General features: G+C 45.3%; 1 protein-coding gene across 2 annotated transcripts in view; it reads left to right on the top strand.

Annotated features, from left to right (window-relative positions):
* The window catches only part of spag9b (sperm associated antigen 9b), a 60,911-nt gene that overhangs the window by 28,150 nt on the left and 15,748 nt on the right, over positions 1–17,013 (top strand). Inside the window, exons 3-5 of one of the 2 annotated variants that reach the window (XM_015963745.3) lie at positions 2,899–2,969; positions 3,598–3,695; positions 13,868–14,015. In XM_015963745.3, coding sequence (XP_015819231.3) covers positions 2,899–2,969; positions 3,598–3,695; positions 13,868–14,015 — 317 coding nt within the window. Of the gene's footprint in view, positions 1–2,898; positions 2,970–3,597; positions 3,696–11,751; positions 12,069–13,867; positions 14,016–17,013 lie in introns of those variants that run through there. The other variant, XM_015963747.3, reaches the window with a different exon arrangement.

Below are 17,013 nucleotides of genomic sequence, written 5' to 3'. Positions count from 1 at the left end.
GCGATGGCCCAAGTACTGTTCCAAACCTCAGTACGCATCATCGCAAGTTTGCTCTAAGTTCCCAGTTCCCCAGAATTAATATTCCGAATTAATACGTAGCATGGATTCTCTTTCATAAAAGAGCATAAATCCATAACGCTACAATTTAGATGAGAATCTGGTCCTCTCGATGTCTGCTGGAAAAAACTCAGGGCACTTGAACACGTTTATTTGAAGACCCCTGCACAAGGGGGTTAAAGCAGCAAGACAGAGTATTTTCTTATCTCATGGCGCCATCTAGTGGCTGATGAGCATATCACACCGAGTCGGTCGATCCATTTTATTAAGATGGCAGCTTTACGTTTCTTGTTCAAATGTGCTTCTCTAGCCAACAAACAGAGCTAAAACATGTTTTACAAGTATTATTCTGATGTAATGTTGTGTTTTCATACATAGGGCTGTCGCGATTGAGGAATTCCCCCTGTGGTGAGTCAGGGCAGCTCAATATTGCGATATGCGATATTATTGCACCTCGTTTTTATTTATGTACTTAGCAAATTTGTTTGTTAATTACTAAACTCATGGCAATATTTCCTTTGAAACATTGTGCTTACACATTTAAAAAATGTTGGAAAAAAATACTTGGCCATTTTTAACACTTTATTGAATGCAGATCAAAGGGCAGTAACGGCATTCTCTGACTGAACTTAAAAACAACATTCAGGAGGTTTAACTTTGAAATGCAAATTTGGCTGCAACATCTAACAGAATTAAAAAAAAGTGCCCTACTATCTCCTCGATCAGCGCGAGATTTAATCAAGTGCGGTAATTGCGGTGGCACGTCATGCAGCGCGGTGGGTTTCTTAATATCGCGATATATTGTTCTTGAGATTATTGTGACAGCCCTATTCATATATTTATATTTTAAAGACTTGTCAGTGAAACGTTCTTCAACTCTGCATCAGCCGATGTACTGCCTTAAATTTGAAGCACGTAAGCAGTAGTCTAATGCTATTGGTTAGTTCTGGTTGGCGCTCAGCTTCCTATTCCTATCTGTGGGGCTGGGGGCGTGCTTAGCAAAACCGGGGTATTGTTTACATTATATCACATTATTTCTGAAAAATCATACATAATTTCTGAAAGGGCAAAACTCTGGATTGCTGCTTTAATGTGACATAAATTAATAATTAGTGATTGTCGATAAAGCAACACTTAATAAGTTTCACTCCTCTCTCACCTACTGGTTGAAAGTGGAACTACAACGATTATAATCAACCTTGCCACAGCCTGCTGTTGCTAGTGCTAACAACAAGCTAATGCTAACAATACTAAAATAAGCCTAGAAGGAAAAATGTCTACACAGGTGGACAAAAGTGTGTGTGTGTGTGTGTGTGTGTGTGTGTGTGTGTGTGTGTGTGTGTGTGTGTGTGTGTGTGTGTGTGTGTGTGTGTGTGTGTGTGTGTGTGTGTGTGTGTGGGACGGTACCTCAGCACCCGCTGTTAACTTTCAGATTTCTCTCATGAACAGCTGTGTGTGGGTGGGTGTGTGTGTGTGGGGGGGGGGGTTCTTTATGGATCACTTCGTTTTCTCTGCATGTCATATCAGTTATTTCTATTCTACCTTTTGTCTCTACTTCCTCAAAAGCAGGCTGTTAACAGTCTTCATACTTGCAGCTGTTAGGGGTGTAGCTTTGGTCCAGGCTTCTGTGAATGATCCAGATCAGCTCTCATACACACCCTCCATAACAGACGATCGTTGCACTCATACGGCTGCTTTCTAAATGATGCCAGCCACCACTGTTACAATGGTTTTACCTCCACACACAGTCAGGGTGCCTCAGTACTTCCAGCAGAGGAATTAGTAAGGTAATGATCTGTTATTACTAAGGTCCTACTCTTCTCTTTCTCACCTCTAAGATGATGTTTGTTGTTTTGCTGGCACCTCCCTGTCTCTCTGACCTGCTCACTCCATATGTACCCACGCGCACGTTGAGGTCGGCTGACCTTTTGCTGCTGTGTACGCCGCGGATGCGATACAAATCGCGGGGTGAACGAGCATTTGTGCACGCTGCCCCAAAGCTGTGGAACTCATTGCCCATTGGAGTTCGGCAGGCTCCATCACTGGCGGTTTTTAAATCTCGTTTAAAGACCCACGTCTACGATTTGGCTTTTAGACAGTGACTCGTTTTAGTGTTTTACTGTGTCATTGTTTTAATGTGTTCTTTGTATTCATCATGTTTTATCTGCTTTGACTGGTATTTTTATCCTCTGTTTTAGTTCCTTAGAATGGTCGCGTTTTGTTTTAGCCTGTGCAGCACTTTGGGCAGCTCCCATGCTGCCTTTTAAACGTGCTATATAAATAAACTATGCTATGGTATGGGATGGTTTGGTTTGGCACAGAAATATGAGTGTAGGTTTGTTGTTTAAAGAAAGAACTTGGATAAATATTTAAAACCTGTTCAGGTTCAAGGCCACATGATCGGTAAAACGCTAGAGATTCTGTGTTTAGCAGAATTTAGGTTTAAACAGGGAAATAGTCCAGTTGATCAGAAGTTTGTGGACAATTTTAGTAATGCATTGTCGCCCTCTAAGGGCTCACAGATGCTACTGCAGCTGCATGCCTCTTACCAGTGGGACCCAACCCTGACCTGCATGTTTTGGAGGTTTCCCTGCTCCAACACACCTGGTTTCAATCAGCAGGTGATTAACAAGCTTCTGCAGAGCTTGATGAGCTGCTGAACTGGTGATGCAAACATTGGATCAGGTGTGTTGGAGCTGAGAAACGACTAAAACATGCTGGATAGGAGATCTCCGGGACCAGAGTTGGAGAGCTCTGTTTTGCATATTGCTCTTTGTTTTTATTGTTTTCAGTAAGTTGTTATTATTTGTTTATTGTCTCTTCTGTTCCTGTCTCCTGCAGTAAGCAGATTTGAGGAGAGAGAAGCAGACCTAAAGAAGGAGTACAATGCTCTTCATCAGAGACACACAGAGGTAGGCTCATCTGGTGTGTTTGGGATGAAGGACAGCATCTTAATCTCTGGGTTAATGGCAGAGATGGATGAAGGTTTTTCTTTTTTCATTTGCGTTTTTTGTTGTATGTTAACACATTTCTTTATTCCCCCCCCACCCACCCAGAGCCAAGTAAAAGTTTTATCTGGGCTGGTTTATTCCTCTACATGGAATCAATATTTGTTGTATATTTCACAATCTGAAAGTGTTCCTCTGAAGTTGTGTCCAGAATAATTCATCTGAGGAGAGACCCCCCCCCCCCCCCACCCAGCTCTAATTTTAGAGGGTTTCTCAACTCAATGATAAAAAATGACTTTAGCTTTGACCGGAATATTCACCATCCTGTTAGATTATCCTTAAGCTAGCAGATCCTGGATTAGCTGTGATGTTTGCTGTAGGTGGAGTGAGATGGAGACAGCAGAGGTCTGAATAAGAATAATTTTGCTGCTGGTCACACCCCTGCCCCTAGGAATTACTCATCTCTAACCCACCTCAGGATGAAAGCCATCACCTGAGCGCTTTTCCTTCTTTAGTCACAGCTGTGCCTGAAACGACCTTTGTAGTGACAGTTGGAGATGTTGTGGTCCACTTACTGGTGCCGGTTTTTCAGATGATCCACAGCTACATGGAGCATCTGGAGCGGACGAAGCACCAGCACGCAGCAGCACCAGCAGAGTCCTCAGATTCGGGCTCCTCAGCAAAACGACGGTGAGGTCATCCGCCTGGTTACTTAATTCTAGTGGTTCTCAATCATCTATCATTTTAAAAATGGAAAAGTGGTTTTATTATTAATGCTTTTTTTAAAACGCATAAAACAGGAAACGAATGTGGTGATGGGGTGATGTTTAATTGTTTCATTGTGTAATTTAGTCTTGTGAACAGTAAATGAAATCATCTCAGCTGTAAATGTGTGTGGTGTGTGTGTACATAACGTAAATTCAGCTTTAATAATTTTCATTCTATACAAAATATGCTGATTTTAGAAGCATTAATGTCAGTATATCGGTATCGGCAAATATTGGTTATCAGCCATAATAGTGATATCAACATCGGATATCAGTATCGGCCCAAAAATTTCATATCAGTGCATCACTAGTTAACATAAACATTTTTATAAAGTTTGTATTGGTACCACCTGAAGCAGACTGAACCCGGCCGTTCTTGAATTGTAGTCTATGCTAGGGCTGGACGATATAAGGAAAAAAGTATATTGATAAAAAATGTTTTATATTGATCGATATCGATAATTATTGAAAAATATTTTTTAAAATTGTGGAAAATATTTTGCATGCACCCTTGGCCATTTTATTTTTGGTATTTTGATTCTTTTTCTGGCGGTTAGGGATGCTGTCAAGCTGAAGAAAGAGTCCTATCAGGTCTTTTTGGCCTGTGGGGCTCCAGAGGCAGCTGATGGGTACCACCAGTCCAAGCGGAACGCGGCTCGGGTGGTCGCCAAGGCAAAAACCCGGGCATGGGAGGAGTTCGGTGAGACCATGGAGGAAGACTTCCGTACGGCTTCGAGGAGATTCTGGTCCACCATCCAGCGCCTCGTGGGGGGAAAGCAGTGCGCTACCAACGCTATCTATATGGGGACGGTGTGCTGCTGACCTCTACTCAGGACGTTGTGGATCGGTGGGCAGAATACTTGGAAGACCTCCTCAATCCCACCGACACATCTTCCAGTGAGGAAGCAGAGTCTGGGGACTTTGGGTTGGCCTCTCAAATCTCTGGTGCTGAGGTCACTGAGGTGGTTAAAAAGCTCCTCTGTAGCAAAGCTCCAGGGTATGGATGAGGTCCGCCCGGAGTTCCTTAAGGCTCTGGATGTTGTGGGGCTGTATTGGCTGACGCGGCTCTGCTATATCACGTGGACATCGGGGGCCGTCCCACTGGACTGGCAGACCGAGGTGGTGGTCTCCTTATTTAAAAAGGGGGACCGCAGGGTGTGTTCCAACTAGAGAGGGATCACACTCCTGAGCCTTCCTGGTAAGGTCTATTCAAGGGTTCTGGAGAGGAGGGTCCATCAGATTGTTGAACCTCAGATTCAGGAGGAGCAATGTGGTTTTCATCCTGGCTGTGGAACACTGGACCAGCTCTATACCCTTAGGGGGATCCTGGAGGGTGCGTGGGAATTTGCCCAACCAGTCTACACGTGTTTTGTGTATTTGGAAAAGGCATTTTACCGCGTCCCTCGGGGGGCCCTGTGGGGGGTACTTCGGGAGTATGGGGTACCAGGCCCTCTGATACGGGCTGTTAGGTCCCTGTATGACCGGTGTCAGAGCTTGGTCCGCATTGCTGGCAGTAAGTCTGCTCGTTCCCAGTGAGAGTTGGACTCCACCAAGGCTGCCCTTTGTCACCGATTCTGTTCATAACCTTTATGGACAGGATTTCTAGGTGCAGCCAAGGTGTGGAGGGCATCCGTTTTGGTGGCCTGAGGATCAGGTCTCTGCTTTTTGCAGATGATGTGGTCCTGTTGGCTTCATCAGAACGTGATCTTCAGCTTTCGCTGGAGCGGTTCACAGCCGGTCTGTCGTGGTGAAGAGAGAGTTGAGTCAGAAGGCGAAGCTCTCGATTTACCGGTCGATCTACGTTCCTACTCTCACCTGATGGTCATGAGCTTGGGTAGTGACCGAAAGAACGAGATCGTGGATACAAGTGGCCGTCATGAGTTTTCTCTGAAGAGTGGCTGGGCTCTCCCTTAGTGATAGGGTGAGTAGCTCGGTCATTCGGGAGGAGCTCGTAGTAGATTTGCTGCTCCTCCACACCGAGAGGAGCCAGTTGAGGTGGCTCGGGCATCTGGTCAGGGTGCTTCCTGGACGCCTCCCTGGTGAGGTTTTCCGGGCACGTCCAACCGGGAGGAGACCTAAAGGTAGACCCAGGACACGGTGGAGGGACTATGTCTCTCACCTCTGGGGAGAGGGAAGTCTGGTCCTCTCGACTTAGGCTACTGCCCCCGTGAACCGACTCCGGATAAGCGGATGAAAATGGATGGATGGAAGATTTTTTTTTCTCCGCCTCTTCTCACTGCAACATTTTTAGGGCTTCCGCAAACGACTATTTTAGTAGTCGACCAATCGCGTCATTTATAAAAGTTTAGCTTATTGCACCAGGAGGCTCTAACACACCATCATTAGCTTCTAGTGTGAAGTGTGATCAGCTATGGACCACCATCTAATAATAAAGACAAGATGATAGCTTATCAAACAACTTTAATTAACTTGTAACCTGTTGATACAAATGCTACAACCAGATGGAGCTAGGCACTTAAAACCAAAGAAAACTTGTGTTCACAAGAAGAAAAGAAGAAGAAAATATCATTTCTATAGCGCCTCTCAAGATAAAAATCACGAGGCGCTTCATCTTCCAGTCTTCACTCAGGAAATAGCAGGACACACCAAGGTACGCCTCTGCAGCACGGCTGGTCCACACGTCAGCAGTCAGGGACCATCGACAGCTCTGAGGCTCTGCTTTAGCATAAAGATAAAATATATTAAAGTTAGTTTATTTACCAGATTAATAATTCTGTTAAATCAAATATAGTAGATTAAGATTTAACACAAAGAAAATGTTCTATGATTTATAAATATTAGTTTCTTGATTGTTCAGTCAGCGACCTTTTTATTTTATCATAAATGCATTTTATTCTAATGTTGTATCCAGAGACACACACACACACACACACACACACACACACACACACACACACACACCATAAAAGTTGTTTAACTCTACTTTTCCATGATGGTGGTGAAGTGGGACCAGCCTGGTTGATGTTTGTTGTCATATATATGTCTGTAAACTCCACTGTAACGTAGCAGGATGAGATAAATCGTTAGCGTTTGTAATTGGAGCAAAAATACGTGACATAAAAACGCGTTCTAAAGGTAACAACATCACCGTCTCTGCTGGTGTTGCTGCAGCTATAAATACAAGTAACTCTGTTGATGTTAGCAGCTAACAAGAGGTCAACTTACCGAGGCTCATGTATCGCTGATGTGCTCCTGTGAATGGAGAGTTTCGCTTTGCGGAGTTTGCACTACGTGGCTTTCTTTTGAATTAGTGTAATGCTCCTAAACTTTTCAGATATGTTGCGACCATCGACATATGCATATATGGACAATGGGTTTCCATAGACTCCAATAACACGTTTTTGAGGCTAAATGGGAGGTGGCCACCACCGGCATTTTGACCGTGTCACAGGTTCCGTCAAGCCCAGACAATTCCACACAAGGGAAGAGAGGTGGAGCTGAGGGTGGGGCTGTAAGGCTGGGATCAACTGACGACACCCAGTCGAACTAGCTACAAGGTAACCTGAAGCTAACCCAACGCTAACGTGGAGGTCGTAGCTAAACTAACGGAGGCAGCAACCTAGCTACAACCGGAGTTAACTGTGCACAACACCAGAGCTTCTGAGTCCGAGATACGCCGGGCTGACCGCTGGGTAAAACCGGGTGGAACACAGAGTCTCCGAGAGCTCCAGAAGCCGGCAGCCGCACAGCAGACAAGCGCCGCTGCGATCTGAGATGCGCAGAGCTGCCGCTGGGGAGAACCGGGTGGAAAGGTTTCCGTCCCAGAGCTCCACAAGCCGGCAGCCCGCGCAGCAGACAGAAGCTGCGATCAGACAGAGATGCGCCGACCTGCGGGGAGGGGAGAACCGGGTGGAAAACATCGGTCTCCCGAGAGCTCCACAAGCCGATAGTCGGAACCCAGCTCCACCAACATGTTATATTTCAACCCATTTTCTAAAGTGCAGCATTATGTTAAATGCACTGGGTTTTACCCTATTACATTTAAATTTCATGGTTAAACAGTACATGTTAAAATCTAAGCTCAGCTCGGCAGTGACCTAAAATACATAAATATAATTTTACTTACCGAAAAAAATTAAGTGGAGACTCCTTGGACGCTCTATTAGTGCAATTAATGCCACAGCAAGTCATTTTGTCCAACAATTGCACAAAAAATATCCAAAAAAGAATACACACACACGGAGACTCAAAATCCCGGAGCCGTTTCCAAGCCAGACCGAGGCTCTACTGAGGCCTTTCCACGGAGCTAGCTCTGTGGTCACGTGGGTCTGATGCTCATTAATTATACAGAATTTTAGGCTTTTAATACACTTAAACAGAAGAGTGAGAAAATAATTCACCCCCCTCAGAGTTGTCATGAGTGTAAACTAGATCATTTAAACCTAAAACATGTTTTGGTACCAGGCTGTAAACATGTTTATTTCTGCTGTGAAATTGGTATTTTTAACATGGGAGTCGATGAGGATTTGCTCACTTCTGACACCAGCCCCTAGTGGATGAGGGTGGAACTGAAATTTTTGTTACTTCCGGGTTGAGACCAATTTTTCACCTGCATTGTGGGGGCTTGCTAGCCTAGTCAACTAGACCAAATTCTTGCTTTGCAAAGTTTGGTCTAGGCATGCTCCATTGGAACCTCAGCAGCTCCTACCAGGACTCTGGCTAGCCAATCACAGCTCTCTAGAGGGGTTTCAAACACATAAAGAGCTGTGATTGGTCCATAATGGTGGGCCAATCATAGTGCTCTATCTGCTTGGTGAACAAATCACAGAGCTTTATCCGCTTTGTGGGCCAATCAGGGCACTCTATATGCCTGGTGGGTGGGATGATGCAACAGAGTGAAACAAGAGTATGTCACATTCATTGTCCAGTGGAATGCGGAGATCATTTGAAAGACAACGGTAGAACCCGCCCCACAACCGAGAGCCGTCAATGGAGCGTGGCCAGACTAAATAATACATTTATTTAGTCTGGCTTGCCAGGCTAGGGGCTTGCTTGTGACTCGACTCTTTCTCCGATGATGGCTGAGCTGGATGCAGGGGCGGTTCTAGACCAAATTTTCCAGGGGGGCCACAGTGGGGCCAGTATTTTTTCATGGGGGCGCAAGAAAAAAAATCATAATTAAAGACAATGAACAAGTAAACTATTACAGTGAATGCAGTAATGGTTTACTTGTGAAAGTAAAACTGGCATGTTTTTATGGTACTCAGATAACAATTCTGAATGCTTCACCGCAACATGTGACTTGAGTAAAAAAATAATTCTAGTTGATTATTATAGTTTGTGACTTTATTTGAAGATTATATGAACTGTACATATGAAAAATAAACATTCAAACAAATAAAATATGTGCACAATACAATTTGCTTTTTGTAGTCAACACACACACACACACACACACACACACACACACACACACACACACACACACACACACACGTAAGCATAATCACTTCACCAATTGTTTTGATATACTCACGATTTTCTTTAACCTTTTACTGTGTTCCTTGTCGAGTATATTAGCCAATGTTGTATTAGCTTCCACAGCCCTCTGGTAGTCCCTCCACGCTATCATTGAATCCTTATGCCTTTAAGACTTTGCATGTACTGAAAACCCCTCCTCTCTCAGTTGCTTTTTTCCAGTTCCTAAATCCACATGGTGAGTCAAACACACTTCCTGCACTATTTGGCGAGCTAAAATGTCTGCATGCATGACAATAAGTAGAGTCCATAGTAACAGAATATTCAACCCAAGGATGACTTTCATACCAGCTTGGCTGAAAGCTGTGTCTTCTGTCTCCTATTAATGTCACTGGAAATGTCCTCAAATGATGCTGAGTAGGTGGGTCATCCTTACACTTGCTGATATCTGAAAAAAATAAATGTTAGCATGAGGATAAAAGTCATAATTAGTTAATTCAGAGTCTTATTTTATCTATTTATTAAATATAAACAACAGAAATGTTGGTCCAGAGTCAGCATGCCTCAAATGCATTTTACACACAATATGAGCTGCAAACACAGAGGGGTTGTTCAACACCCACAAATCTGACGGTAGTGTACACGGTGCACATGACAGAAGATGTCCCTCTTTTTGTTCCTCACTCTCTCCCTCACAGCCTACATCTTCCTCCTCCTCACTCTCAGGGTGGACAGCCTCTGACCTCTCTGGTTCCTCTCCAACCAACTCCTCCTTCTCTCTTTCATCCTGCTTCTCAGCTCCCTCGTGACTTTCATCCTCTCTGTCTACGCTGTTCTTTATCAACAGCGGTAAAAAAAGGACAAAACGTCCCGCTGATGCTTCCAGTCAGTGCTGCGAGAAAGTCATAGATAAATGAATACTGTGATCTAATCTCAACGTGTCTAAGGCTTGAAATGCAGCAACTTCATGTTTATTTTACAGTTAATGTTACAAAGGAAAAACAAATCAGTGTTAACTGTGGATAGACTCAGTTAGGAACTTAAAAGTAAACGACCGAAACGCGCGACTATGATCAAAACACTGATGTCAGGAAAATAAACTGTATTGCTTACCTTCGTCTCTTAGCGTCTTTCCGTTTGGCGTCCTCAAGAACTTCTTCGGGTCCCATTTAAACTATTTTTAATCTTTTATTCAAAAATCCACCGGGTAAACAGTTCTGTCCACAGAGTGTGCTGCGCTCTAAAGGCTCCGTGTGAAACGCTGCAGCGCATTAGTTCCCGTCTCCGAGGCAGCGCGCGAAAAAAAAAATCCGATCTCTTCAGCACAGGGGCCACAACAGGGGCCAGGGCCGGTTCTACAGGGGCCCAGGCCCCTGTGGGCCCCCGTTTAAAACCGCCATTGGCTGGATGGCAACCACTGCGCATGCGCCTCGGAGCTAAAGCGTGGCTGAGCAGAGAGGCAGGAAGCGAAAGCCGAACGTGCTGCAGCAGGCGAGATTAAAAAAACTGTTTATAAAATAAGGTCTGTTTTATTTGTCGGCGTTGTCGTGAAGAGTCGACTTATCATGGTAGCCCTAGACATCTTGCTGCGGCTGCCTCTTGCTCTCTTTTGGTTTGAGGGACTGTTGACGTAGCGTGCTGAGTCTGTGGTTTTGATTGGTTAGGAGTAAGTAGTGAGTCTAGTATGCTGCTAGCTGACAGGTTATAATGAAAAAAGGAAACTTATTGAAGTTTTATCGACTAGTTTTTTATCTATCGCACCACATGTCTATTGATAGATATATTGAATCATCGTCCAGCTCTAGTCTATGCTGCACAGAATCACCCTGCAGACTACAGTCCGACAGATGACAACGGTCAAAACAGTCCCTGAGATGTGCTTTCTGTGGTTAGGAAATCAGTGTGTGTTTGTTAGAATGTAGCCTGTGGTCAACTTCTGGAGGAGTTCTGAACACACACACACACGCACGCACGCACGCACGCACGCACGCACGCACGCACGCACACACACACACACACACACACACACACACACACACACACACACACACCACACACACACACAGAGTACGCCTTCCTAAAGCACAGGTCCAAGAAGTGACAGAATTAATTTATCATGACCTTATAACTAAACACAGCAGTGAGAAGAAGGTCCGTGATTATTTCTATATTTTCACTCAAGCATCTCTCGGTACACATCACTGAGCTGCAGCCAGACGTGGAGGCATACGGAGCGAGCTGCCTCCGCATCCTAATGAGAGATGGAGAGAGAACCAGAGGGGAGGGGAGGGGGCGGCTGGGCTGGCTGCTGTGACAGAGAGAGGGAAAGGGCGTCAGAGTTTTCTAGGCTGCACAGCACCAGCTGCGTTGCGTTGTGGCAGCAGATCAGGAGGGTAAAGGAGGAAGTAGACGGAGTCAGCAGAGGAGAGCTGCTGCTCTGATCAGTCGGTGCTGCTGAAACCAGGATTACTGCTGCTAACATTGTTCTGCCTTTGACCCAATCCACTCGGCTCTGAGCTGCAGCATTCAGGACCCACAGATCTTTGCTAGAGGGATGTACGGTATCTTCTTTCTGCAGCTGATGTAGCTGCGTGATCCGGTCAGCCTCGCACCCTGACTCTTACTATTTTAATCAGCTGTGCTGTTCAAGCCCCTGTCCTCGGTGAGGGCTACGATCTGGGGGGGCCATGAGCCCCGGGTGTATGCTGCTGTTTGTTTTTGGTTTTGTCGGGGGAGCAGTGGTCATCAACTCTGCGGTGCTGGTCTCTCTATCAGTCCTGCTGCTGGTTCATTACTCCGTCTCCACTGGAGGTTTACCTGCCCTGCCTCCCGTGCCCTCATTACCCAGACCTAACAGGTACAAGCTCTGCATGTGTGTGTGTGTGTGTTTTGTACCTTTGTAGCCATGTGGGTGTGTTGTCAGACAGCAGAAAATGGGTCAAGACAGATGTGTCTGAGTGACTCGAGTCATTTCTTGACTGCAGTTCCTTTATTATGTTGATCAGTCACTTTGTGAAAAAGGATTTCCTAAACATCATTTTAACAGGAAGACTTTATCATTTAATCATGTTTACCATCTGCAGCGGTGCAGACGCTGAACTGGTCTGTTGTGGTGGAGAAGGAGCGGAGCCGGAAAACGAAGCTCTTAGTTTACCGGACGGTCTTTGTCCCAACCCCCACCAGTGGTCATGAGCGTTGGTGACCATGAATACAAGTGAGCATCATGAAGGTGTCCAGGCTGGCCCTTAGAGGGTGAAGAGCCGGGACATCCAGGAGAGACTCCGTAGAGCTGCTGCTCCTCGTGGAGAGCAACCTGTTGAGGTGGTTTGGACATGTGGTGAGAAACCCTCCCAGGACGGGGGTTTCAGGCATGTCCTGCCAGCAGGAGGCCCCTGGGTGGACCCAGGACAGGCTGGAGGGTTTTAGGAGGGAGGTTTGTTGGCCAGGAAACGCTTTGGGATCCTGCCGGAGGAGCTGGTGGAGGTTGCCAGGGAGAGGACGGCTTGGGCCTCTCGGCTGGGGCTGTTGCCCCCCCATAACCCGGATCCAGATAGGCAGATGAAAGCTGAATAGACAGACGGTTCAAACGGCACAGGCAGTGTCTGTGCCCATTGGTGGCCTTGGTTTGAACTGTTCCATTCAATATGGGGGTGTGTTCATTGTTTTTCTACTTGTCATCACTCTGCCAGCTCCTATTGTTCTGCCCCCTCTGGTTAGATTAGTGCAACAAATGCTGGTGTGTGCTGTGTTTAGTTTAGTGTTTGACTGCAGGGCGTTTCTTCTTGTTGACCGCTACTGAAGGATAGGTGTTGCTGTTAAAGAGTTAATGAAACTGGACCAGCTTCGTTTTCCCTCCTGCTCTCTAAGTCCAAGAGAATGGCACCTCTCTGAGGTCTGTCTCCACACCGAGGATTTGTTTGGTTTAATTACATTAGGAGGACTTTCTGCCTCTGCGCTCTAGACAGCAGCAAGCTGTGAGGGATTTCTGGTTTTGTTCATCACTTCGTCTGCATTTTCTATAAACCTCATTATGGAAACATGAAATGTAACACGCACCTTCATGGCTTTTAAAAACAAGTTTGAATTGTTCTGGATTTTCTCTTCAAGTGTCAGAATTACACATAATGTTCTCACACACACACACACAGTGCATCTTAGCAAGTTTCACCTTGTCCAAATGTTTTTTGTTTGCATCAGGATGTTTTGTTGTATATTTCTGGCTGATGGTCTCTTTTCTGTTAAACTTGTTTCACTGGGTTGGTTTCCTGCCTTTTAACTGTTGTAAATTAATATTAAATCCATCTCAGAAGCTTAATGTCAACCTGCTTGATCCAGTCAGAAACCAGCTCTGATGTTTTGTTCATTGTCCTGTTGGTGCACCCAACTGGGTCCAAGTTTCAACCATGATGATCTCAGGCCCTCCTCCTCCACTTTGTGCACCAGAACCACATCATGATGCTGAAACCTCCATGCTTGATAGCTGCTTCTGTGTGTGAAAGCCCTCATCTCCACTCCTCCAGAAAGGCTTCTTGTCATTGTGGACAAACGGCTCCATTTTTGTCTTGTCAGACCATAAAACAGAAGACATTCGTCTTGTCCATGTGGACAGCTACAGGTTTCAGTGTAGCTTTATTCCTTGTTTCTCTCTGTTTCCAGGAAGGAACGTCCCATCTCCATGGGCTTATTCCAGCTTCCTGGTGTTGATGGTGTAACCCCTGAACTAAACAAGGACCCTGCTGATCAGCCATCGGAACCGTGGAGGTTCAACAACCTCGGCCATCCACAGTCCAACACCAGCCTTAAGGTATGAGCCAACCCTGAAGGTGTGATAAAAGCTCTCTCCCAGAATAAGTGAAGGTAAATAGTGAATTCCCACAAACCCCAGATGGTGACATCATCCAGCGATTATTTACAAAGAGAACATCTGATTACCGTCCAACTCAGAAGAACCAGTACACTTTTACTGGGATGAGAAGGGTTGTTCTATGTGATTGAATACTTAGCTGTGTGTGTGTGTGGGAGTGAGAGAGAGGTCCGGTGGCTTGGAGCCCAGCCTACAAGGGAAGTGGCACCATTCTGGGGCCCGTCCAGGGAGGAGGAGACTGTGTCTTTCATGTTGTTGCTGTTGGACATCAAGCCTCCATCATGAATATTAATGAGCAAAATAAAAGGTTTGCATTTGTAGTTTGGTCTGTAGCACAGCACCACGGGGTCTGACCGGGGCTTTGTGGGCTGACTGACATTTTCCCACAGTTCCTTACATTTAGGTTGGTCTTATTTCCCACTGCAGCGACACACACTCATTTCCCAAACATTCCCAATTACTATTCCATAGTGCATGTTAACCACTTCAATCCGCCTTCTTCATTGGTGCAGTGTTTTTTTTTGGGGGGGGGGGGTCATTTTCATTGTAAAGAATAACTTGGTAATGAATATCTCTCTACAGAACATTCTTTAGTTTATAATAAAAGCTGAGGCTGCAAATGTGATGATGATCAGAGCCACAGCTGGAGAGCTTTCTTAGACAGAGGGATGTTGTGCTCCTACCTCACTGTCACCATAGCAACGATAGATGCCAGCATGTAATGTGAAAGGCAAAACTCCTGGGAGTGTGTGTGGGGGTGGGGGAGGGAGGGTCGGTGGACAGAAAGGAAGCAGCAATTAAGTTTGAGACCACAACGAAGGCAAAACACTGGTTTCACTGAGTGTTTGTATGTTTAAATGTTTTCAAGGTGACCGATCGATGCAGATGCTTCGTTATTGTCCTGGCTGAATCTTTTCCATTTACACTTTGCTATTTATAGACTGATGGTGATGAGGATTAACGGGAGATGATGATGCAGGGTTGGGATATTCCAGTGTCCCAACACAAGCTGTGGTGTATCCTGTTGCTGCTGTTATTGACACAATGAGCTCTCACCAATGAGTTTTGTCTCTTACCAGCTTTCAGCTAAAACATTCCCCTCTCCGCTCATCGTTTCAGCTGTTTGCAAGCTGCAGTAGCAAGTTAGGAAAATAAATTAGCCTAAGATATATTTTTCATGCCTCTCAGTGACTTTCTTACATAAATATACTTATAACAAATTATCAAAGTGGTTATCTCGCATTTATCTAAAAACCAACGTTTAGGACCAAAAGCAACCATCGTGCCATTCGGTTGTCAGTCTTGCCGAATCGCCGCACTTACCCGGGTCCTCCATCCGTTACACATACACTTATTTAGCAGCAGAACACCACTGGTGTGAGATTTTCTCTGCTCAATAATATCAGAAGGGGAAACAGCTGGCTGCTACCACTTCAACTGTAGGACAAACTACAAGAGTCCCAAAAAGAAAAACACCATTTGAAGTCACGGGCAGCAAAGGCGTTTGGACCTGGTGCTCTTTCGTTTCCTCTGGCATCGTGTTTTTCCGGTTCCAGTCGACACAAATCCAGGGCAGATACCCGAGGGTATAACCGCTTCAATTAGTAGATAATTAAATCATAGAAATGCAGCAATCTTATTCCAACACCTGATCACTCTTTGCCTGGCAATGCTCCATTTGCGGTTCTCAGTCGTGGGACGGGCTCTACTGTTGTTTTTCAAACGACCTCTGCATGCTACTCAGTGCTTCCCCTACATAGGCTCAGGCGTGGCACTGCGTCACGCCTGAGAGATCCCCCTCCACACACACAGACGCAGGAAAGCGCTCCGTGCGATATGTCTCACCCATGCCTTGACTCTCACTTTAAAGACGAAGAAAACCTTTTTGTAATGTCTGAGGAGCTCTTTTTTTTCCCCCATCAAGGTGGAAAGTTCACAGCAGACATTTCTCTGTGGGGATGTCGCTGAGGTAGCAGACGTTAGCATCCAGTGTTTTTGTTTCATAAGCTGTGGTGCAGAATTGGCTGCATGGGAAATCTCCTCCGGGGTTTGCAGGTAAATTACTGGGCCCTCATTCATCAACCATTTGTAGAAATATTCCTAAATTCCTTTCTATGAATGAAAGTTGGAATGTTTATTAGGAACGGTCAAAAACCTGATTATGAAACATGCGGTAGCCACTCGTACGCATGTTCCTCCTCAATCGTCTCTCACCTGTACAAACCCAGGTGCTCGTGTCTATTCTCAGTCATTTACATACAGGAACGCCCTCAATTAACCATATTTGGTCACACTGCGTCCTCAGCAGGACAGGGAATTCCCTGCGTTCCACCCAGAAAAAGAGAATGCTGTTGTGAGATTAAGACACTAAATGCCAAAGTGCAAAAGAACAAAACACGTTTCACCCACATAAACTCGGTTCACTTCAAGGTCCAGCCTCAGTCGGATTCCCACACTTTCTGCTCTCCTTCACCAGAATTATGAATAATTTATTTTGATGCCAGTGCAGCCAGAGTTTACTGGAAATTAGATTTCAAAATAAGGTAGTATTTTATGGATGTACGTATTATTAATTTCATGTCTGCCTCTCAGCATTCACCGCGGATCATCAAAACGGTTCAGTAAAACCCCCAACGAGCAGCTGTAACTGTTCAGGGTCCTTTCTGAGACCAGGAAACCGCTCGGCCTGGACCAGTGCATTCTGGGACGTGTAGTTTCTGTGCTGTGCACATTTAAGATGTGACCTTGCAGGAAAGATTTTGACATTGGCCAAGTCAGAAACAAAATGGCACAAACCGTAAGAACGTGTCACTGATGATGTTTTAGATGTTCCATCTGTGATCTGCTACTATCAGGGCCACCTGGTGGAGCTAAGCTAAAAGCATTTGTAACGTGATGAAGGCGCTATTCCTCTGAAGGTTATTTAACCTCTCTCCAC

This window comes from Nothobranchius furzeri, chromosome 16 (assembly GCF_043380555.1).
Source record: "Nothobranchius furzeri strain GRZ-AD chromosome 16, NfurGRZ-RIMD1, whole genome shotgun sequence".
Taxonomy (NCBI): domain Eukaryota; kingdom Metazoa; phylum Chordata; class Actinopteri; order Cyprinodontiformes; family Nothobranchiidae; genus Nothobranchius; species Nothobranchius furzeri.
This window is presented reverse-complemented; position numbering and strand designations above follow the sequence as displayed.